Source organism: Lepidothrix coronata, unplaced genomic scaffold (assembly GCF_001604755.1).
Source record: "Lepidothrix coronata isolate B3197 unplaced genomic scaffold, Lepidothrix_coronata-1.0 Scaffold237, whole genome shotgun sequence".
Taxonomy (NCBI): domain Eukaryota; kingdom Metazoa; phylum Chordata; class Aves; order Passeriformes; family Pipridae; genus Lepidothrix; species Lepidothrix coronata.
The window spans coordinates 362,197-382,925 of NW_016690417.1; the positions used below are offsets into that span (position 1 = coordinate 362,197).

The 20,729-nt window shown below is 61.7% G+C and overlaps 3 protein-coding genes across 9 annotated transcripts; 1 reads left to right on the top strand and 2 right to left on the bottom strand.

Moving 5' to 3' along the window:
- Window positions 1–1,384: 1,384 nt before the first annotated feature.
- Window positions 1,385–4,584, top strand: EDF1 (endothelial differentiation related factor 1). Of its 2 annotated transcripts, XM_017834712.1 has the most exons (5): window positions 1,386–1,522; window positions 1,642–1,693; window positions 2,705–2,865; window positions 3,417–3,510; window positions 4,033–4,584. In XM_017834712.1, the coding sequence occupies exons 1-5, from the start codon at window positions 1,445–1,447 to the stop codon at window positions 4,092–4,094; spliced, it is 447 nt and encodes a 148-aa protein (XP_017690201.1). In that variant the 5' UTR covers window positions 1,386–1,444; the 3' UTR covers window positions 4,095–4,584. The 2 variants fall into 2 exon arrangements, with proteins under 2 accessions (XP_017690202.1, XP_017690201.1); XM_017834713.1 differs by lacking the exon at window positions 3,417–3,510 and having other exon boundaries at window positions 1,385–1,522.
- A 656-nt stretch (window positions 4,585–5,240) lies between these two features.
- Window positions 5,241–17,845, bottom strand: MAMDC4 (MAM domain containing 4). 6 transcript variants are annotated; one of them, XM_017834725.1, is made up of 31 exons: window positions 17,636–17,845; window positions 16,856–16,984; window positions 16,555–16,693; window positions 15,814–15,927; window positions 15,404–15,577; window positions 15,048–15,188; window positions 14,666–14,811; window positions 14,462–14,546; window positions 14,105–14,233; window positions 13,695–13,841; window positions 13,446–13,540; window positions 12,967–13,125; window positions 12,259–12,343; window positions 11,681–11,830; window positions 11,231–11,335; window positions 10,893–11,024; window positions 10,521–10,651; window positions 10,321–10,426; window positions 9,962–10,078; window positions 9,605–9,739; window positions 9,379–9,509; window positions 9,087–9,303; window positions 8,554–8,691; window positions 8,326–8,447; window positions 8,157–8,247; window positions 7,764–7,910; window positions 7,351–7,485; window positions 6,950–7,077; window positions 6,755–6,869; window positions 6,441–6,616; window positions 5,241–5,879 (listed from the first exon to the last, which is right to left on the bottom strand). In XM_017834725.1, the coding sequence occupies exons 1-31, from the start codon at window positions 17,735–17,737 to the stop codon at window positions 5,832–5,834; spliced, it is 3,969 nt and encodes a 1,322-aa protein (XP_017690214.1). In that variant the 5' UTR covers window positions 17,738–17,845; the 3' UTR covers window positions 5,241–5,831. The 6 variants fall into 6 exon arrangements, 5 of the variants coding, with proteins under 5 accessions (XP_017690214.1, XP_017690215.1, XP_017690217.1 ...); XM_017834726.1 differs by having other exon boundaries at window positions 16,856–16,979; window positions 17,636–17,713; XM_017834727.1 differs by having other exon boundaries at window positions 5,242–5,879; window positions 16,530–16,979; window positions 17,636–17,719.
- A 432-nt stretch (window positions 17,846–18,277) lies between these two features.
- Window positions 18,278–20,522, bottom strand: PHPT1 (phosphohistidine phosphatase 1). Its single transcript, XM_017834730.1, has 3 exons — window positions 20,352–20,522; window positions 20,080–20,204; window positions 18,278–19,378 (listed from the first exon to the last, which is right to left on the bottom strand). Exons 1-3 carry the CDS (start codon window positions 20,491–20,493, stop codon window positions 19,286–19,288), a joined length of 360 nt encoding a protein of 119 aa, XP_017690219.1. The 5' UTR covers window positions 20,494–20,522; the 3' UTR covers window positions 18,278–19,285.
- Window positions 20,523–20,729: the final 207 nt, after the last annotated feature.

The following is a 20,729-nucleotide window of genomic DNA, read 5'->3' on the forward strand; positions in this document are numbered from 1 at the left end:
GAGTTCTCGGCTGCGTGATGTCATCCAGCCAAGGAAAACCCTGCCTGCACTTCCTGACCTGCCCGTGATCTGGCAGCAGTGCCGGGGCAGGACGTGCTGTTCCCAAAGGGGCAGGAAACAGCACCCGCTGCGGGACGGGACCACCCGGGGCTGCTTCCAATGACGACGGGATGAGACCGGACCACCTGGGTCTGCTCCCATTCCTGCTGTTGCTGCGCCCCGCTGACGTTCCATCTCTCGTCCCACGGTTGCTCTTTCCCGCCCCTCGGGAGCCGGGGCCCGGCGTGTTGCAGTGACGGCTGACAGACGACAGATGACAAACCTCTGTGCTCTCCCGGCGCCTGATTTCCGAGCAGTGCCCAGATCACCATGACCGGGCTCCAGCCACTCCTCCTGCGTTTTGTCATGGGGAGACCCCACAAAAACCCACATGGGGAACGTTAACCCTGTCCCCTCTCACTTCAGAAATGACGAGAGCAGGAGCAGCTTTTCCTGCCTTTATTGCGGAACTCTCTGGGTGATTCTCATGCAATTCAGGGAGTTTCATCGAATTCCTGAGCTGGAAGGGACCCACAAGGACCATCCAGTCCAACTCCTGGCCCTGCACAGACACCCCAACAATCCCACCCTGTCCCTGACAACGTTGTCCAAACATTCCTTGAGCTCTGGCAGCCTTGGGGCCATGACCACTGCCCTGGGGAGCCTGGTCAGTGCCCAACCGCCCTCTGGGGGAAGAATCTTTTCCTGAGATCTAACCTAACTCTGCCCTGACACAGCTCTAGCCGTTCCCTCGGGTCCTGTCACTGGTCACAGGAGCAGAGATGGGAGCTGCCCCTTGGGAGGAGCTGTAGACCCCAGTGCGGTCAGTCCTCTGTATCCCCTTCCCTGGGCTGAACCAACGCAGTGTCCTCAGCCGCTGCTCCCGTGTCCCCTCGGCCCTGTCCGTGTCCCCTCGGGCCCGGTCCCGTCTCCGCTCTCGGGGACGGGAGGGTTCCCGCACCGCCCGGTACAGGCACCGCGGGCCGCCACTCGGCTCGTCTCAGCCGGGCACGGCCATTGGCCAACGGATGTGACAGCACCGGAGAGAAAACCAATCCGTGCCGGGTACCGGGTTACTGACAATGCCAGTAGCCAATCGCAGCGTGCAGGGGCGCATGCTCCCCGCCTTCAGGCTGACTGGCTAGCTAGCCAATCGAAGCGCGAGACGGCTGATTGGCAGGCTTTACACCTATCATCAGCAACTACGTCACGCTGGGCTCTGGTAAGCCCAAGTCCATGGGGGCCGCGCGGCCCCGCCCGCCGCGCTAGCACCGCTCCCCGCCAATGAGCGGCTCTGCCCGTGACGGGCGTGCGCACCGCCCAATCCGCGCGCGCGGCGCTGGCCCCTCCCCGGGGGCGGGGTGGGGCGGGGCCAGGCGGGCGCGGCCCGGGCGGGGTCGCAGCGATGGCGGAGAGCGACTGGGACACGGTGACGGTGCTGCGCAAGAAGGGCCCGAGCGCCGCCCAGGCCAAGTCCAAGCAGGTCAGCGGGGGCAGCGCCGGGCGGCGCGGGGGCTGCGGGGCCGGGGCCGGGCCTGGTGCGGCCGAGGCGGCGGCTCCGAGCTGTGCCGCGCTCAGCCCGCACTTTCGCTCTCTCCCCAGGCGATCTTGGCGGCCCAGCGGCGCGGGGAGGACGTGGAGACCTCTAAGAAGTGTGGGTATCCCGCAGGGGGGGCCCGGCCCGGCCCGACCTGGGGCGGCCCCGGGGGCGGCTGCCTGTGGGTGGGGGGGAAGGAGGCGGCACCGCCCGGCTGAGCCGGCGGCCTGAGCTGGGCCTAACGCAGAGACCCGAGACCCCCGCGCGCCTCGGGAGCGCGGATAACGCCCCCTGAGGTTCTGGTGGCCCAGAGCACAGCCCTGGCTGGTTTCTGCAGAGATCTTGTGAGAGCTCTTCCGGTCGCAAAACTTAAGCTCCCTATTTTTGCAACTTATTTCTCTTGAGAGATTGAACGGTTGTTTATCTTCCTGTGGCACTTCTCTGTAAAAATCCCTTGTTTCCTGTCTGAAGTAAATTCCCAGGTTCTCTCACTGTAGGGAGGAGATTCCGATGGTTGAAAATAAATAAAGAGATGGTTCTTGAAGGAAGTTTAGTCAGCTGTGTCGAGACAGTGAATGTCAAAGACTAATGTGAGACAAAGGATCCAGCTTAAGACTTAAATACTGTAAAATGAAACAAAACAAATAATGTGATTTTGGACCTCAGGCTTTCAGTGAAGCTAAGTACAGTTAGAATTTACTTATAAAAGGCATCAGAAAATTGGTTAAAAGACCCTTATTCGTGCTGCCTCATACCTGAGCAAACAAGATTCGACTTCAAGTATTAACGCCCTATGCTGCAGCACAAACATGTGTCTGGAGTGAAGTTTGAGTATTAAATCCCGAAGGAAAAGCAAGACCTGGCCTGTCTGGAGAGAAGTTCAGGTGTAAAGTATGGAAAGGGGCCTTTGCAGGCCTGTGCTCTGCACAGCACCATGAACAGGGCTGCCCTGATGGGCAGGATCTGGGTGAGATCAGTGCTGATGTTGGCATGTTGTAATCCTGACAGCTCTCTGGGATCCTGAGCAGCTGAGGGCTTGGAAAAAGCCCTTTGATACTTTTTTGGCACAGCTCTGAGCCTTGATTTGTTTGTCCTTGGTTGTTTTTTTGTTCTCTCTTGGAATAACAGGGGCAGCAGGCCAGAACAAACAACACTTCATTACAAAGAACACGGCCAAGCTTGACCGTGAAACAGAGGAGCTGCACCATGACAGAGTTTCCCTGGAGGTGGGCAAAGTGATCCAGCAGGGCCGGCAGAGCAAGGGCCTCACGCAGAAGGACCTGGCCACGGTGAGGGGCACCTGGGGCAGGGTTGGCACCTGTGGGTGAGGGTGGGCACCTTTTCTGTCCCCCTTGGGCAGCTGCAGTGGGATAGTGTCATGGGCAGGAAGTTTGGGGAGTGGAGCATCTCTGGTGTCTAATCTCCTGGTGCCTTCAGTTGTCTGGGAAATGTTTTGGGGTTTGTCTGTGCAGCCCTCGAGCCCCATCTTGGAGGCAGAGCCTGCTGTGGCTGCTGAGCTGGGAGGTGGGAGGCTGCTCCTCCCCCCCCCCCCGGCAGCTTCACCAATCTCTGGGGTTTGTACCATTGGGGCTGAGCAGCGAGAGCTCGCTGCTGTCTGAAGGAACAGCAGTCCTTGGTGTTCCTGCTCCTGGGAGGGAGGGAGGTTGCAGTCTGTCCAAGATGGATGTTACCAGTGCAGGGAGGCGCCAGTGGGGATGGAGTCAGCCTGGGAGCAACACTTGGTCATCTGTCCTGTCATAATCCTGTTCTTTACCTGTGTGAGTCCTGGGGGGCTGCTCCTGAGCATTTGCTGTGTTTGAGACTCATCCTCCCTTTTTAGAAAATCAATGAAAAACCACAAGTTATCGCTGACTATGAGTCGGGACGAGCGATCCCCAACAACCAGGTCATGGGCAAGATCGAGAGAGCCATCGGTGAGCAAAGGGAGACTCGATGCTTCCAGGGCCTGGGAGGGATGGGCTGGGGGGAGGTATTTACATTGTCCTTGTCAAGGATGTTGCTGGCTGGAGGTTATCGTGGGTGTGGTGCCACCTGTGTTCTGATAAAACGTGGGTCTGCTGATTGAACCAGAACTGGGAGCTCTTGTTCTTTGTCTACACCTTCATGCATGGGGCCATGTCCTGGGGATCACCCCTGTGTGCTTCCCCCCTAAACCAGCGAGATGCTGAGACCCACGGAGGCCTGAGGGCACTTGAGGAAGGATTTAGTGTTGGTGTTACTGTCCCGGGCCAGTTCAGATCCCGTTTCCTAGGAGGACAGTTGGTCTTGTTTGAAGTTGGTCTGGTGCTCCTAGAAACTAAAGTAGGATTCTCTCGAACTGTAGTTCCCCTGCCCTCTTTTTCTGCTCTCTTCCTTATAGCCAAAATTGAAGGACATAAAGTTACTGGATGAATGATTGAGTGCTGATTGTGGTGGTCTTCTTTGTCTTGTTCTAGGCCTCAAACTGCGTGGGAAGGACATTGGAAAACCGCTGGAAACCGGACCCAAAGGGAAATGACAACAAAGCCTCGAAATCCGTTTGTTCAGACTGATCTGGCCCGGCTGGTTCTCCTCAAACACTCTGCTTATTGTGAAGCTGAACAAGAGGGTTTCAGACTTGCTTTGGGGGGGAACTCTGCCGAATCTATACCTGCTGTAAAAAGGCAACCTTAAAGAAGCAATTTTCCTGATGTTTGTTTTTCCTTCCTCCTTTTCAGAGATTGAGGATCTAAGCACCCCAAAAAACCCAGACCCTGCCTCTGATTTGCCAGAAAACATGTGCATTGTGATGTTAGCAGCAGCTGATGTTAAGGCACTTAGGGTGGTCTGAAATGTGATCACTTAATTAGAACAGTTTAGGGGACGGGTGGGATATATTATATATAAATAATTTGGGAGAGTTGGGGCTTGATCAAAAATGATGACTCAGTTGTTATATCTCAATGAGTTTGGTTTGTTCCTTCCAGCCTGTTTTAAAGAGATCTATAATAAAGTTTGATACCCTTCAATTGCCCAGGGGAGCTGCTGCATGTGACCAGCTGGTAGCAAATGTTGTGGCTGGGCGTGACTGGAGCTGTAGCACCTATTCCTTCTGGGATTGTAATTAAAAGGATGCCTAGCCTCCCTGGCTGTGTCACTCCTCCCCCCTGGGGGAGGGCTGCAGCTTGGCTGGCAGCCCAGGGATGGAGTCAGTTCTGTGGAGGAGAGGGGAGGTGTTGGGGTTCTGCAGAGCCAGGCAGATGCACTTATGGGCGAAGTCTGAGCCCTCCTTACCCAGCTCTGCTGGGGGCTCATTCCTGCAGGCAGGACAGGGCTGGGGGATGGTGCTCTGAGGCATCACCTAGGGGGGACACAGCTGGGTGACAGGGAAACAGGCTCTGGTGACACCCTGGGAAAGCAGGATGCTCTAGTGTCCTCTGGCCAGGCATGGGGGGCTGGTGGGGGCAGGACCCTGGTGGGCTGCTTGTTGTGCAGTGGCTGAGTCAGGTTGGGTGTGGGGGGCAGGTTTGGCCCTGGGCTGCTTCAGAGCTCACAGTGATAAGGTGTGAGAGCTGGTGGGAGGGAGAGGTCCCAGGTCCTAGTGCAGGGTGGGGGCCCAGGCCCTGAGCCCAGCCTGTGCCTCAGGAACTTTTTTGGGTTTTTTTTTTTGCCCAGTGACATTTAAAGGCAAAATGTTAAAGAGTCCTTGCAAGGTGTGTGGGCAGGAGGTGGGCACCTGTACACTGGAGTCGGGGCTGCCTGCTGCCCTTTTGGGGGTGCTGCATGGTGCCCCCCACTCTGATCCCTCCTGCTCACCCTCCTCAGAGCCCCCCTCCCCAAACCCAGCAGAAATACTGGGCTTCCTCCCCGTGGGGGCTCTGCTGTGGAAGCTCTTGTGCTTCATCCTGGGTGTGGAAAGTGGCTCATGCCCTGTGCAGCACCTGCTGCTCTTCCCAGCTCTGGGGGCCAGGACCCCACACTTCACCCCCTGCTCGGACAAGGACGGTCGTTGGAAGAACTCCTGCTGCTGGGGCCTGCCAAAGCACAGGCACATTGCTGTGTCTTGGAAGATCATGTTACAAACAACAAAAATGCTTTTCCCGAGCACTTGGAGGTAGTGGCAGCGGTGTGTCTCTGTGGGACCGGCAGCCCAGGTGGTGCCACGGCAGCTCCCTGGTGCTGGGGGCAGAGAGCCGGTGGCTGCTGGAGTGTGGGGTCTGGCTGAGGAATGGTCTGCCTGGTGGGAGTGGGCAATTTCTGCTGCTGGCTGATAATTTCAAGCCTCATCCCCCTCCCTTGGCAGTGGAGATACAATAACCTTGTCCTGCAAAGAAAGGTAAGCGGGAATCAGTGGCAAACGTGGGCTGTCTGCTGTGAGAGACCAGGATTTCTTTCAGGCTGTGGTGGAGAGAACCTGTGTGCCAGCCCTCCATGACCCCAGCAGAGGAACTAAACCCCAAGTGCACCCAAGGGGCTCCACATCCTCTGTTGGGATCCCTCCTGGGGCTGGGGGCTCTGCCATGGTCCATGTGGCACCAGGCCTGTCCAAGGGACCCACAGCTTAAGCTGCCTCTCGTGGATTTGGTTGCTGGCTGGGTGAGGATGAGCCACGTTTGCCAGACCCCCTTGTCGCAGGGCTCTGGGGTAGGAGCACACTCAGCTCTTTCTGGAGCAGCTGCCTGGCAGCAGCAGTGCTTCTAGGTCAGTCCTACAGCTCTGGGTCACTCGTTTATCAACAAGCAGATAAGAGGCAGAGCCCTTTGCTCCCTGTCACGTTGGCAGAGTGCAGTGTCAGGGGGAGCCTGCCAACATCTGCTGAGCTTTTAGGAAAATGCTGTTTTGGTGCAGTTGGGGTAATCAGAAAAGTCCTTCACCCTGTCCTTACATCTCGAAAGGTAATGTTGTCAAAGCCCTGGGGAGTGTCACTCTCCGCTGGTGTCCTGCTTGCCAGCCCTTGCTGCTTCAGCCAGTACCAGCCCCCAGTAGCCACCAGCGTAACAATGACGAGGGCCAGGAGCAGACCCAGCACCACCTCTGCCACGAAGCTGCCTGAGGGTTTCTCTGCAGTGAGAGAAGGGAGAGGAGATGCTGCCAGGCTTGACCCGCCACCCAGAGAGCTGCCTCCAGCCTTGGCCCAGCACCCTGAGCAGTGCTGGGGTGACCTTTTACAGCCAGAACCACCCCCCCCGCCCCCCGCACCTTCCACTGGCTCCTCCAGGCTAGAATGGCAGCCCACCCCAGCACTGTACGCAACATCATCCAGTGCCACTGTCCCCTCCAACGGCCACCTCCGTGTGGTGATCTCAAAGATGATCTGTGAGGGAAGGTGGGATCTGATGCAGGGCACCCAGCACCCCCACTGGGCACCTTGCACCCCATGGTGTCCTCACTGACCTGGAACTCGCTGGGGCTCTGCACAGGCACCATGCTGCCCTGCCAGCCCCAGCTGTGGTGTCCCTCCACGCTCCACACCAGGCGCTGCCCTGCTGTGCTGTGCAGCATCACCCGCAGCTCCCCACTGGCTGCAAGGGGGGGGACACAGGCACCCCGGCATCACTGATCACCCAAAGCCCCCCAAAAGTCATGGGGCCCTCCCTGCCATGCGATCCTCCATTGGGACAGCAGCATTCAGCAGTAACAGGCCATCCCCACCCAGCTGGAGCTGAACCAGAGTGTCCATGGTCCTATGGGTGGGGAGGGAGTTTGCAGCCCCCAACCAAGCCCCCTACTCCCACTGTGGGGTCATGATGCCCTCCCCAGGGACAGCACCTCCTCCCCACCCCTGTGGTGCTCACAGAGGTGCTCTGGGATGTCCATGTGGTACCAGAACCGCAGGCAGGAGTCGGTGGTAGCAGGCAAGGGCTGGCTCTCCAGCAGGGCACTGGTGCCCCCTGCACCCAGCACACTGGTGTCGAAGTGCACATAGTGACCTGGGCAGGCAGGGACAGAGCACAGGGTGTCTTCCAGTCCTGCAGCCCACCCCGCTTGCCCCACTCCACCCCAAAATCCCCAGAGTAATGCCCAGAGGATGGCACCCCACAGCCCTGCACCTACCTTTGGGACCGAGCTGTCCCTCCCAGGCAAGGAGGAGACAGGGATGCTGAGGAGCTAGGCTCCCCAGGAGGTACTGGGGTGACCCCATGCATCCCCATCTCCTCTTCCTCCCTCTGGCCATGCTATGGTGCCCGGGCAGGGATGGGTTTCCTACCATTTCTTGTGCCCAGGGTGTGATCCTGCTCAGGGCCGGGGTACTTGGCTAGAGGGACCCCGCTCTTCCAGCCCCAGGCAAAGCTGTGCAGGTGGGGGTCCGAGGGGCTGCTCCAGCCGCACATATCCTGCTCGAAGTCACAGGATGCTGGGAGGAAAGGGGGGCTGTGAGACACCCACTGCTGCCTGGCAGGAGATGGAGCATCTGGGGGCAGGGGGCAGCCGCCAGCCCCCTTCCCACCACTGCCAGCTTTGGGCCAGACCAAGCTGAGGGCAGGAGCAGAGTGTCCGGATGGAAGGGACAGGCTGTCCCCATCCCCATGGCTGCGTACCCCCATGGGATGTCCCATCTCCCCCATCTGGTCCATGGTGCCCCCCTGGGGTGGGCTTTCACCTGGCTCAGGGCAGGCTCCGTCCGACACGTGCAGGTCGTCCAGCGCAATGTACCCATGGTCACCCCCAGCTCCCACTGCCTCGAACACCACCTGGGCAGGGTGGCATGCTGAGGCTGGCAGTCAACCCTCATCACCCCTAGCTGTCCCTGGCACCCTGCCCCATCTCACCTGCCAGTCGCCATCAGGCTGGATGGTGCCGTGGCCGCGGTGCCAGCCGCTCCCCTCCATGGTGCTCACACTCAGCACCTTCCTCCGCACCCCGCTCTGCTCCACAAACACCCCAAGGGAGCCTGCCCAGGGCACCCACCATGGAGGAGGGGTCCAGGGCTGTGCTGTGCAGGAACCACCCCCCCCTCTGGAGGTGCCCCCAGGGGTCTCGGGGAGGGTGGTTCTCACCTGGGGTCCTGGCGCTCAGCTGGTACCAGAAGGCCAGGCACTGGGCAGGCACAGAGGGCTGGTAGGGCTGGGAGGTGAGGACAGCCCTGTGCCCTGCAGGCAGGGAGTCCCTGCCCGTGCTCACCACCATGTAATGACCTGGGGGAGAGAAGTCTCCATGCCATGGTCCCTGCTGAGCCCTGCTGAAGGGCCCTAGAGGACCACTGGGTCTGGGGTTTCTGCCTAGGTTGAGGAGTCTCCCCAGCTCAGGGACCTCCCCAGGACTGGGGAGCCCTGGGGGTGGGAAACTCTGGGTTTGGAGAGTTCCAGGCTTGGGGAACCCTGTACAGGGTTGCCTTCCACACATCCTGGGCAGGCAGGGAGGGCAGACAGGACACAGGGTGGGCAAGCAGAGCTGATGTGGTGACAGGCAGGACATTCAGAGCAGACAGGGGGGGCAGAAAGGCAGGCAGAGAGGGCAGGGAGGCAGGCAGGACAGTGCAGGCAGGGAGGCAGCAGGGCTCCCCGAGCCCCAGGCTGTTGTAGCCCTGTACCTGCGGTGGTGCCGGTGGTGTGATCAGCTGCGGGGCCGGCGGTGGTGCCGGTGCCGTTGCTCTGTCGCTGCCAGGTGCCCTGCCCGCTGGCGGCCAGTCCACAGCCCTCTGCCTCAAAGGAGCAGGAGAGCTCGGCCCCACAGGGCCCCGCTGTCAGCGCCAGGTCATCCAGCCCCACATCCCCCAGGAATCCATCCCGCAGCACCTCAAAGGCCACCTGCCAGCCAGGCAGCGGTGTCAGACAGCCCCGTGCCTTGTTGGTGCCAGGGACACAGAAGGGTCTGGTCCTCACCCTGTATGGCTTTTGGCCTGTGGCGGGCAGTGTCGCCCATGCCCGGTGCCAGATGCTGCCCTGGGTCCCCCGGCAAGTCCACAGCACTGTCTCCTCCTCTCCCTCTGGCTGCAGTTTGAGGTTCAGGGTGCCTAGGCAAGGGGTGGGGGCCAGCCATCCAGCACCTGCTGTCCCCACAGTGGAGCCAGCTTGGGGCATCCCCGTGAGGATTCCAGGGGGCACATACCAATCTGTGGGCCAGCCAGGAGGTACCAGAAGGAGAGACAGCGTGGGGCAGCAGCAGGATCCTGGCGGGATGTGATGAGCTGTGCCTGCTGCCCGCGGCTCCACAGCGCAGAGGGGTCCACAGACAAGAAGTAGCCTGAGTGGTGAGGACAGCCAGGGTGGAGAGAACATGGATGTGAGTGCTCTGAGCTGTGCCCACATCACCCATACCCCAACCTGGGTTCTTCCAGGCTCCCCCAGGCGAGCTCACTCCACAGGTATGGGGCTGCTGAAGTGCAAAGGGCGTGTCTTGGCCTGTGCCAAGATGAGAGGGAAGTGGGGTGCCCTGGGATCCCCCAAAGAGCAGCCAGCCTCTTACCTGAGCCGGTGGTGTGGTCAGAGCCCTGTCCCTGCCCCATGTTGTGGACCCATTTGAAGTCACTAGATTGATCCTGGTACCAGCCGCACATGTCCCTCTCAAAGCTGCAGGTCAGCTCTGGCCAGAGATGTGGTCGAGGTGAGGTGGAAGGGGATAAGGCACTCCAGAAGTAAATGAGTCCCCCTGTTCCCTCTGCTCCCTCGCCCCACTCTCCAGGTTCACCCCATGCAGGTGTCCCAGGTCAGAGCAGGATGTGGCTTCTGCACCATGGTCCTGTCCCTGGACAGGGTGACAGCCGCCAGGCAGCCCCCGGGGGGGCTCTGGGGTCACTGTCCCTGCCCACGTGCCCCTGGCCATACCCGCAGCTGTGGGTGCCACCACGCCGAGGTAGCACTGCTCGAACGTCACGTTGTCGACGCCGACACTTGCCGAACCCTGCAGATCCACCAGCGCCAGCAGCTCGACCTGGAGGCACCAGCCATGAGCCCGGGGTGCCTGGCAGCACTGGCAGTGCCCCACTGAAAGCCCCCCCAGGCTGGTCCCTGCGTCCCTGGCACACCTGGAATGGCCGGCTCCTCTCTCCCAGGGGGACACGGACACGTTCCCCGGCTGTGACAACACGACCCTGCGTGTGCCAGGCCAGCTGGGTGGTGCCAGTGGTGTGATCCAGGATGCGGACAGCGAGGAAGCCTGGCATGAGAGGTGGTGCAGAGGCTGTGGACACCCAAAGCTCCTGGCCACCCTGTGGGAGTCCCCCACAGCCCTGGCCCACGGTCACAGGAGACAGGGAGGGGGACAGGGATGCCCCAGCTTCAGGATGGTGTGATGTGGCAAAATGGGGCTGGGAGAGGCAGCAAAGGCAGGTGGGCATGGGGGGCTCTGCATGGGGCAGGGAGCAGGCAGGGCACCCCAGGAGTGTACAGGGGTTTACCTTGGGGGCCACTCTGGATGCGGTAGCTCATCTCCATGGTGCAGGTGGGGCCAGAGGGGCCCAGCAGAGGAGTTCGTGCCTTTGCAGCACCCACCATCTGTCCTTCTCCTTCCTGGAGGGCCAGGAAAGACCCTGGGCACAGAAACACTCTGTGAGGTCAGGGCTAGGATCCCACATCCATGGTAGCACCCCTAGCCCAGCATCCTGCCTGGGCATTACCCCCTGTCGTGCAGTGGTATCCAGCCACCCCAGTAGGGTGGGAGCAGGAGTTCCTGCTCTGGGGCTCCCACAGTGCTGGGGACCGAAGAGCATTGTCAGGGCAGTGGGAACAGCCTCACCTGTGAGGAAAGTGTTGGGCTCAGCGAGCCTCTGCAGACCCCAGCGCAGGTGCCCCACACTGACATCGTGCCAGCCCCCAGCCCCTGACTCGAAGGTTGTTGCCCCTGCAAAGTCAAAGAATCACAGAATCCCAGACTGATTTGGGTTGGAAGGGACCTTAAAGTCCACCTCATTCCACTCCCTGTCATGGGGGGGCTGCTTTCCACTAGACCAGGTTGTTTCAAGCCCCATCCAACCTGGCCTTGAACACTTCCAGGAATGGGGCAGCCACAGCTTCTCTGGGCAACCCAAAACTCCAGGCTCAGCCTCGCTGGGCCACTGCACTCCTGGGGGTTGTACAGGCACCCATGTGCCCTGGCCATTCCAGCCCGGCATGCCTGTGTCCCTCCACTGCCTGGTCCCCTGCACTGCGGGGTTCCTGGGGTCCCACTGCTCCCCTCAGCTCTCACCACAGTGCTTCTCATCGGAGCTGTCGGTGCACGTATTGTTGAAGTCACAGGCCAGCTCTGCAGCGATGCAGACCCCGCTGTCACAGGCCACCTCCCCTGCTGCACAGGGACCGGCACCTGCCTGGCTCGGCAGCGTGACTGGAGACTTCCCTGATGGTGAAACACCCCAGGATGGAGAGCGGGAGTGAGAGGGTTCAGCAACAGCATTGGTGTCACCCTTTCAAGCCTCAGTCCCCTGTCCCCAAGCATCTTCCTGGCTCTCCATTTCCCCCACTCTGTCCCATCCCATCCCATCCCATCCCATCACTGCTGCCACCATATAAAGGGGATCCAGGGCCTGGTGAGAGCTGCTTGTGTGACATGTTTTGGCACAGAGGATGGAGTGTCACAGCCACAGTAGAAGGACACCAATGTCCCAGGGCAAGTGCTTGCTGTGCAGCAGCCAGGATGGTCCTATGATGAGCAGAGGGACCCACAGACTTCATGCTGGGTCCTTTAGGGATGGTGACATGGGCACAGACACATGGGACTGGCTGCCCACGCTGGAACAGGGTGAGGGATGCTGCCCTCCAGCTCACCCTGCTCCTTCACACAGCCCGGTGACAGGATCAGGTCATCGATGGCCACAGTCCCCCCATTGCCAGCCACCCCCTCGATCAGCACCTGCAGGGAAGCACCATGCCAGCAACATCACCATGGGGTCCTGCACAGTATGAGGGTACTGGGGTGACACCAGGGAGCTGTGAGATGGGGGAGCCAGCACCTGTTACGGGCTGACACACTTCCCCCAGGAAGGGACTCGGTGGGAGCAGGGGTTGACAGGGGTGTACAGGGTGGGCTGGCAGGGCCATAGTGGACTTAGGGGGATGGTGCTGCCCCTGCACGCAGCTGTGGCCTGCAGATGCCTGGGGTGCCACAGGGGTGCCATCAGGGTGCCCCCGGGGTGTCTTTGGGGTGCCCTCCAGGCTCAGCTGGGAGCAGGCAGAGCTGTGTTGGTGGCAGTGGGGGACAGCACCCAGGACAGTGGGAAGGCATGGAGGGGAAGTGTGGATGAAGACAGCCCAACCACTTTCCATTTCCAGTGGGGTGGTCCTGGGCTAGGGGCTGGTAGGGAGATTTGGAGGTGTGGGCATAAGGACATGGGGGTGGCAGGTGCCAGCACTGGAGGCTCAGCTCTGGTATCTGGTTCTCAGTTCAGCCCTTGTCCCATGGGTGCCCACTTGGACTGGCCCTGTGCCCCTCACCCTGCAGGCAGCCCAGCTCCCCCCAGTATGGAACCAGCTCACCTTGAAGGCCTCTGTCACACTGAAGTTCACTCTCTCCCGGAACCAGCAGCTGCCCATGTCCCCCGTCCTCTCCCTCACCAGCTGCTTGGTGGAGTTGGTCACATAGAAGATGCTGAGGTTACTGTTGGCCGAGCCATGGAGGTGGCAGTATAGCACGAGCTGGGGTTGAGGGAGGGCCAAGTTTCAGGGCAGGGTCACACAGGCCCCTGTGCCCCACAGGATGCTCACAGAGGTAGGACCGGAGGAGCTCAGAGCTCCCAATGGGCACTGGGAGCTGCCACCATATGAAGGGGGCCCAGGGCCTGGTGAGAGCTGCTTGTGTGACGTCACCAAAACATTCCCAAAAACCTGCTGCTCATCCCCAGCAATGGCTGACCGCAGCCCCATCCTCACATGAGGGACCCCATAGCTGGGGACCTCATGTCCCGCCACCATTGTGCCCACACAGATGGTGACACAAGGCCTCAGCTGTGACTCACAGAACAAGAACTGGTGGCCTGGAAAGTGGGGCTGCTGAGCTGAGCTGTGCCGCTGGGCCCCGTGTTGGGGGCACTGTTCACGTGGAGGAAAAACCCTGTGGGAGACACCAGGAAGGGGCTGAGTGGAGCCAGGCAGGTGTGTGAGTGCAGGACACCTCTGTCCTGGCACAGCTTCGAGCAGAGCCCAGGTGTGTGTCAGCCCAGGGCACGTCCACCCCAGAACCTGTGGGAGGGGGTCATGTGTCATACCAGCCCTGCTGGTGGTGCTGTGGTCCCGGGTGGGGAAGCCGTACAAGGTGCCCAGGTTCAGGCTTGTGTTCCTGTCCCACGATGGCGGCCCAGGTTCTGCCTCCCAGTCACAGAGATCACGCTCAAAGGAGCAGTTGGTGAAGGACTCTGCGGGGAGAAGGGACAGTTGTGATCTAGGGATGGGAGTCCTGGCCCTCTCATGGACAGGTAACAGGCTGGGCTGATGCTACCCCTCTACAAACCCTTGGGGTGATTTTCTCCCTCCCTGGCTCCACAGCTGTGGGGCAGAGCTGGGGGAGATCCCTGCCAGCCCACAGCACAGCTCTTCTCCACCAAGGCAGAGCCTCAGTCCATCCCTGTGGTCAGGGAGCTGGTGGGCAGGACCCCCTCCCGGGGCCAGGGCTGCTCACTGCAACGTGTCGTGTCCTCGTCTGAGCCGTCCCCGCAGTCGTCCGTACCGTCGCAGAGGCGGTGCTGTGCCACGCAGGAGCCGCGGCTGCAGCGGCTCTCCTGGGCCCCGCAGTCCTGCTGCCCGGGCCCTGGGGCGGGGGGACACACGTCAGCAAGTGGCTGGCCCCACAGGGGCATGGTGGGCACCCCCACATCTTTCCCTGAGGTGGCTCAAGGGACAGGTTTTCGCTGTCCACCTCATGCCAGGGCACAGTGCCTCAAGACACAGTGGGCAATGGGAGAGCTCCCCTGGGGTGCAAAGCCCCACCCAATTCCCCCGAGACCCTGTCTCACATATCAGCAGATGTAGGACTCACCTGGCAAGCCACAGTTCCTGAAGATGATGTCATCGAGTGCCACCTCTGCCCCGCAGGCGGGTGGTTGTGTCAGGGAGAAGATAAGCTGTGATGGGAGGACAGGGATGGCATGAGCTGCCTGGGTCCCCTGGGCTCCTGGAGCACCCCCCAGCTCCTCTGGCCCCAGCTTGGAGGGACAGTGCCTGGGTACCGACACTGTCTCACCTGGAACTGCCCCGCGATCCGGCCCAGGTAGGCGACGAGCTGGTGCCAGCCCTTGCTGCTGCGCTCAGGGCTCTGCCACAGCCCCACCACCTCGTCCCTGTATGCCACGTCCAGGCGCAGCACCGGCTGGTCCATCTCATTGAGCCCTGCAGGGAGCCCCAAAAGTACCCTTGGCACTGGGCATCCCGGGGGCCCTGCCAGCTCTGGGGACTGGAGCTGGGACTCCTGGGTTCCACCAGGTCTGTGTGTGGAGTGTGGAAGAGGCAAGTGGGATGGCAAGGACTGCCTTGCCATCCTGCCCCTGCCATGGGGGCCCCGTCCCTCCCCACTGCCTCCCATCCTCACTGCCCTGTGCCTGGTACTTGATGCTGTCTGTGCCCACCTTGGGTGCCCTCACAGCTTCCTGAGAGGTGGTACCAGGCTCTGATCTCACATGTGGCAGCTGCTTCCTGCATCTCTGGTGACCTGAGCCAGGCCGTGGCCACAGTCTTTGCAGGGGGGGACACAGTCACCAAGAACGAGCCTGAGGAGGGCAGAGAGCAGAGCAGGGGCTGCAGCCCCATGGGATGGCACAGGAGCTCTGCCAGCACTAATCCTGCCCCTCCACGGGTCTGCTCCATCCCCTGCACCTTACAAGGGTGGGTGTCCTGGCACCCTGACTCGAGGGCACCCACAGCCCAGTGGGGTGGTGCCGTGGGTGCCCAGAGAGCACTCACCAGCCAAGCAGCTCCTGCTTACCCAGGTCGGTGCCCACGGTGTGGTCTGAGTGAGGCCCTGTGCCCCACATGGCCAGGCTGGCCCGGCCCCGCACCCATCTGTATGTTGAGGTGCCCACGTCCTGCCAACCACAGTCACCATCCTCAAAGTCACAAGTGAAGGGGGTGCCCAGCACTGCTGAGCCTCGCAGGTACCCTGAGGGTGGGCAGATGGGGGGTTCAGGGCAGCTCTGGCAGCATCCTGGGGACCTGTGCCCACCCCATGGATCTGCACCCACCCTGGGGTCCTGTGCCCATCCTGGGGGACCCTGCATCCACCTTGGGCACCAGCCTCACCCCAGGGACTTGCACCCACAAGACTCTCCACTCCGTTGCCTGCTGTCATCCCAGGAGCAGGGCCTGAGAGTGGGTCTGGGGAGTCTGGGCACCCACCACACTGGTTCTCGTCGGAGCAGTCACTGCAGTCGCAGACAAAGTCACAGAGCTGCTCAGCTGCGCTGCTGCAGCTGTTGATGATCACTGACCCGCAGGGGAGGAGGGTCTTGGCTATGGGAGAGACAAGGGGGCTGAAAGCCCTGTAGGGAACCAGGCATGTTGCCCACAGCAAGTGACAGAGGGCACATGTAGCTTGCAGGGGATATTTGTCTGGGCACCCTGGTTTAGGACCCTGATGGGAGGGGGGGGGCAGGTCACACTGAGATCTTCCTTGGATAGGACCCCCTGTCACTGCCCTGGCACTCCACATGTCCCACACTGCCATCTCCCACTCTCAGCCCCACTCCTGTGTGCCCTCAGGGTGCCAGAGCCCACCGGGGCACTGAGCCTGCTATATCATAGTCCCAGCCCCCATTTGGGGAGAAACAGGAAAATCTGGGCATTTTCTGTCCCATGCTGAATAAAGCCATTGGTGATACCCAGCCCGGCACTGGGAGCTCCAGCACTTGCTCACCCTGGGGAACCCTGCATTGACCTTCACCAGAAGAGCCCAGAGGAGGTTTTGGCTGGGCTGTACCTGCCCCAGCGCCCCCCAGCCCGAGCAGCACAGCCCTCCCAGAGCTGGGGGAAACAGCCCAGGCTGTGGAGGACCAGAGTGGAGCAGCCAGCATGTTCCCTGCCCGCGGCACAACCCCCGTGTCGGCAGAGCTCACCCAGCAGCACCAGGAAGACCAGCACCTGCCCGCCTGCAGCCATCCCTGCCACCGCGACAGTAAAACAGAGCTCGGAGAGGCCACACTGTGAGCCCCGGGTTGGAATCTGCTCCCCGGGACCTGCCCGCTTTGGACTTCAGCCCCGCCGTTATCGGCTCCCCGGCCTGGCAGAGGGTTTACGGCGAGGCTGTGATGAGCTGGGACAACGCACCATGGTCCTGCCACCCGGCATGCTGGCACTGCAGCAGCAAGCTGCCAGCCAGGTGTCCCAGGGAGACCTTCAGCTTTCCCCCACTGAACCCCTCTTCTTCAGCCCCTCTTCTCACCATGGACAAGACGCTGCTTTGACTGGGACAGGGCACAGCTGGTGACACGCACCAGCCTCTCGAGGGATGAAGCCACTTCCTGCGAAGCCAGGGATGCTGCCAGCCCTGCAGGAGAAGCTGGCACCTATGCTAGGGACATGGTGGGTGTGTCAGTCCCCTGGGCTAGATCACAGGGAGAACCAGTCCCCAAGCATAAGGAGCAGTGGGAGAGCCTTTGGGTGCAGGGCACAGGCTGGCAGTAGGCTGCACCCTTGCCAGGGAGAGCAGCTGTGCTGGGGGTCAGCAATATCCAATATTCCCAATATCCCATCTAACCCTGCCCTCTAGCAGTGGGAAGCCATTCCCTCTTGTCCTGTCACTCCAGACCCTTGTCCAAAGTCCCTCTCCAGCTCTCTTGGAGCCTCTTTAGGCAGCGTGAGGCTCTAAGGTCTCCCTGGAACCTCGGGTTTCTGAGATGCCATAAGCAGGAGCCAACCTTCACCCTGCCTCCACCACTCTGGCTGGAGGGAGCAGCTCAGCACCCAGCTCATGACTCCCATGGGGCAAAGGGGCACAGCTTTGGGGCCACAATCAGGTCACTCTTGGGGCAGAACATCCCTGCAGAGTCCCAGCAAGGGCTGATCAGCTTGGAAGAAGCATGGCTTGGTGGCCAGAGCCCCACAGGCCACCACCAGTGCTGCCTGGTGATGGCAACTGCTGCCCCCACCTGCTTCCCCACCTGGGTAGGGGAAGCTGCTGCCAGGGCTCATGGGGGCTGCTAGCCCATGGGACCCCTCTCACCTCTGCTGTTGCAGCCCCTGTGCCCAGAGAGGGGCCCCTGCTGAGCGCAGCTTCTCCCCTTGTGCTGACGGCCTTGGACTGTGGATTGCAGCAGGATTGCATCAGGCACAGTAAAATGCAGGCTCAGCTCCTTCCCCCAGCGCCAGCCAGATCCAGTGGGACCAGCAGCTCCACACTCCCCAGTCTGGGCACTCCAGGCACAGAAAGAAGCCCTGCCCTGCCCAGCAACCTGGGAGCACCGAGCTGGCCATGGGCCAGTGCCGTGGCAAAGCAGCCACTGGTCTCCTGGGTGCTGTGGGCAGAGTATATCCTACAGGTCACAGGATGGTACAGGCAGGAAGGGACAACTGGAGGTAATCCAGTCCCACCCCTTTCCTCCAGCAGGGCTCCCTGGAGCAGTCAGATGTGTCCAGGTGGGTTCTGAGTGTCTCTAGGGAAGGAGATTCCCTGATGATGATGAGAGGACTGGACTCCCAGGAGGAAAGGCTGAACTGGAGGTGCTCGGTCTGGAGAAGGTGCAGGGGGATGCTACCCATGTGTGTAAGCCCCGGCAGGAGGGTGCAGGGAGCTGACCCTTTGAGCAGGGAGTGCCCTGGGGAAGGGCTGAGACAGCGAGGACAACGCGAGAACAGCAAACACCACTTTAAGGTTAAGAGAAACCTTTTTTCTTGTGAAGGTTCTCAAAACCAGAGCAGGCTGCCAGGGGGTCTGGGTTCAGGGACATTCCCAAATCCCATTTGGCCACAGCCCCCAGCAACCTAATCATAGAATAAAATCATGGAACGATGGAATCCCCTGTGTTGGAAGGGATCCACAAGGACCATTGAGTCCAACTCCTGACGCTGCACAGGACACCCCAACAATGTCATCAGGATAGACCTGCTGGAGCTGGTCCTGCTGTGCTGATGGATGGACAGGACATCCCAGATATGCCTCCAAGCTCCATGATCCAAAGACTCGCAGGGAAGCTGTGCTCCTCCGTGTGAGTACTGGGTGACATTCCGTCCTGGCACAGGAGAGGGTCACACCTTGCAGAAAGGAAGGATGAGGCACAGGAAAACCCTTTTTTTGCCCACGAGGCTCATCACCCCTCACTGTGAGCTTCCTTTGGAGTCTGGGGCAGGACACCGGGCACAGGCCTCACCCTGCCTTTCCCTCCCCCAGGCCTGAGAACCCATCATTTTCCCCCCTCCTGTCTCAGCCCTTCCCAAGGCAAATCCCAACGTACCTCCTGTTGTCCCTACCCCAGATCCTGCCCACTCCAGGGTCAGATCCCCCTCAAGGGGCTGAAATCCTGCAGGGTCTCTCCTGCTGTCAGCGGGCACAACCCAGAGCTGGGAAAGGAGCCACCGAGCCATGAGTGTGGCCACCCGAGCAGCTGTGCTCCCCAACAAGTTTAATTCTCACAGACACGCATGGGATGAGCCCCCGGCACCGGGAGGCTGGGATGGAGCGACCACTGACTTCACCAGCTTTGCCATGCCAGGAAGGCAGGAGCACCTGGCACACGGACAGTCCAGCGACGGTGGGGAACAGGCGAGTTCTCACAGAGGAAAAGCAAGAGAGCCCAGAGCACTGCCAGGCACAGGGAGCCTGCTGGCACTGCCTCGGCACCGCGCCAGCTCCAGGCTAGCCCCACGGCCAGAGCAGTCAGTAACCTTCGTCTGCCCAGGTGATCTCGTAGTCGGGGTACTCGGCCTTCAGCTTCTCCGTGGTCACAGCGTGGTCAGCTCGCCCAAAGCCCTGCACAGGAGAGACGATCCCCAAGGAGAGCTGGTGGGTGGCCACCCGTGGGGAAGCCTGACAAGCTCCAGAGAGGCCCTGGAGCCTGTGTCTGTGACAACCCTCTGTGGCAGCTCAGCCTGGCTCCAGCTGCGGCTGGCACAGCACCCCGGCGCTGGGAAAACCGGCAGCACTGTGGCCTGGGGACCAGCACCTTGCCCTGGCCCTGGCTGGGCTCTGTGCCGAGACACGGACACAGACAGGGTCAGCACCTAGGGACCCCCTGCATGGGTGACACCCCCGACCGTGCCACCAGTCACCCTGACAGGGCCCCGCAGCACCTAACACGCCTGCAGTGACACACTCAGGACATGCAGACACAGCAAGGACATGGCTGTTGTGCAGCCCAGCTCCTCCGCAGTACCCAGCGCTGGGGTTGGATGGTGCCCAGGGCAGGCCCGGGAGGCTCAGGGTGTGTGACTGTCCCACGGGCAGAGACTAGAGAGCGTGTGGGGTGCCCCTGCTCTGGGCAAGGATTGCTCATCCGAGAGGGTTCTGTGGGGTCTTCCCTCCCGGGGACCCCAGGACCCCCGGCAGCGTCGCCGGGCTCAGCCCTTCCATCCCTGAGGGGACGCGAGGCTGACTCGGCCACGGCCAGCGGGACCTGTCGTGGGGAGCGAGATGCCGCGTCCGCGCGTAGGTCTCCCACGGCCCCCGCTTACCACCGAGTACCCGTAGACGTGGATCTTCCTCTCCTCGGGGCGGTGGGCGAGGCGGCCGCCGCCCAAGCACTCGCAGTTTAGGCCGTGCCGCGCCAGTTCCTCCGCGGTGCGCTCGAACAGGTCGGCTGCGGGGAGGGAGCGGGGGGGACACGGGGACCCCCCGACTCAGGCGGACTGGACTCCCGGCAGCCCCCGCCCGCCCCCGGGGTCCGCGGCCGCGTCCCTCGGGACTGCGGGCCGGAGCTTCCCCCCCGCGGCCCCACGCCCCTCACCGTGGTACTCGGCCCAGCCGTGGCCGCGCACGACGTCCTTGTGTGGCGCGCCGGCGCCGCGCACCCTCAGCAGCACGTACTTGAACACGCCATCGCCATCGATCTGCACCACCGGCACCCGCGACAGCGCCGCGCCCGCCATGCCAGCCCGGCCCGCCCCGCTCCCTCCGGGGCAGCGCCCAACCAGCGCCAGCGCCAGCGCCTGCCCCGCCCCTTCCGTCCCACCGCCCAACTGGCGCCCGCGGGCTAGGCCCCGCCCACAGCCGGGCGATGAAGCCGCGCGGGAGGCGCAGGGTCCTGGCGGGCGGGGCCACGGCTCTGGGGGCGCCGGGGCTGCTGCGGCCCGGCCCGGCCCGGCCCGGCCCGGCCCGGCCCCGG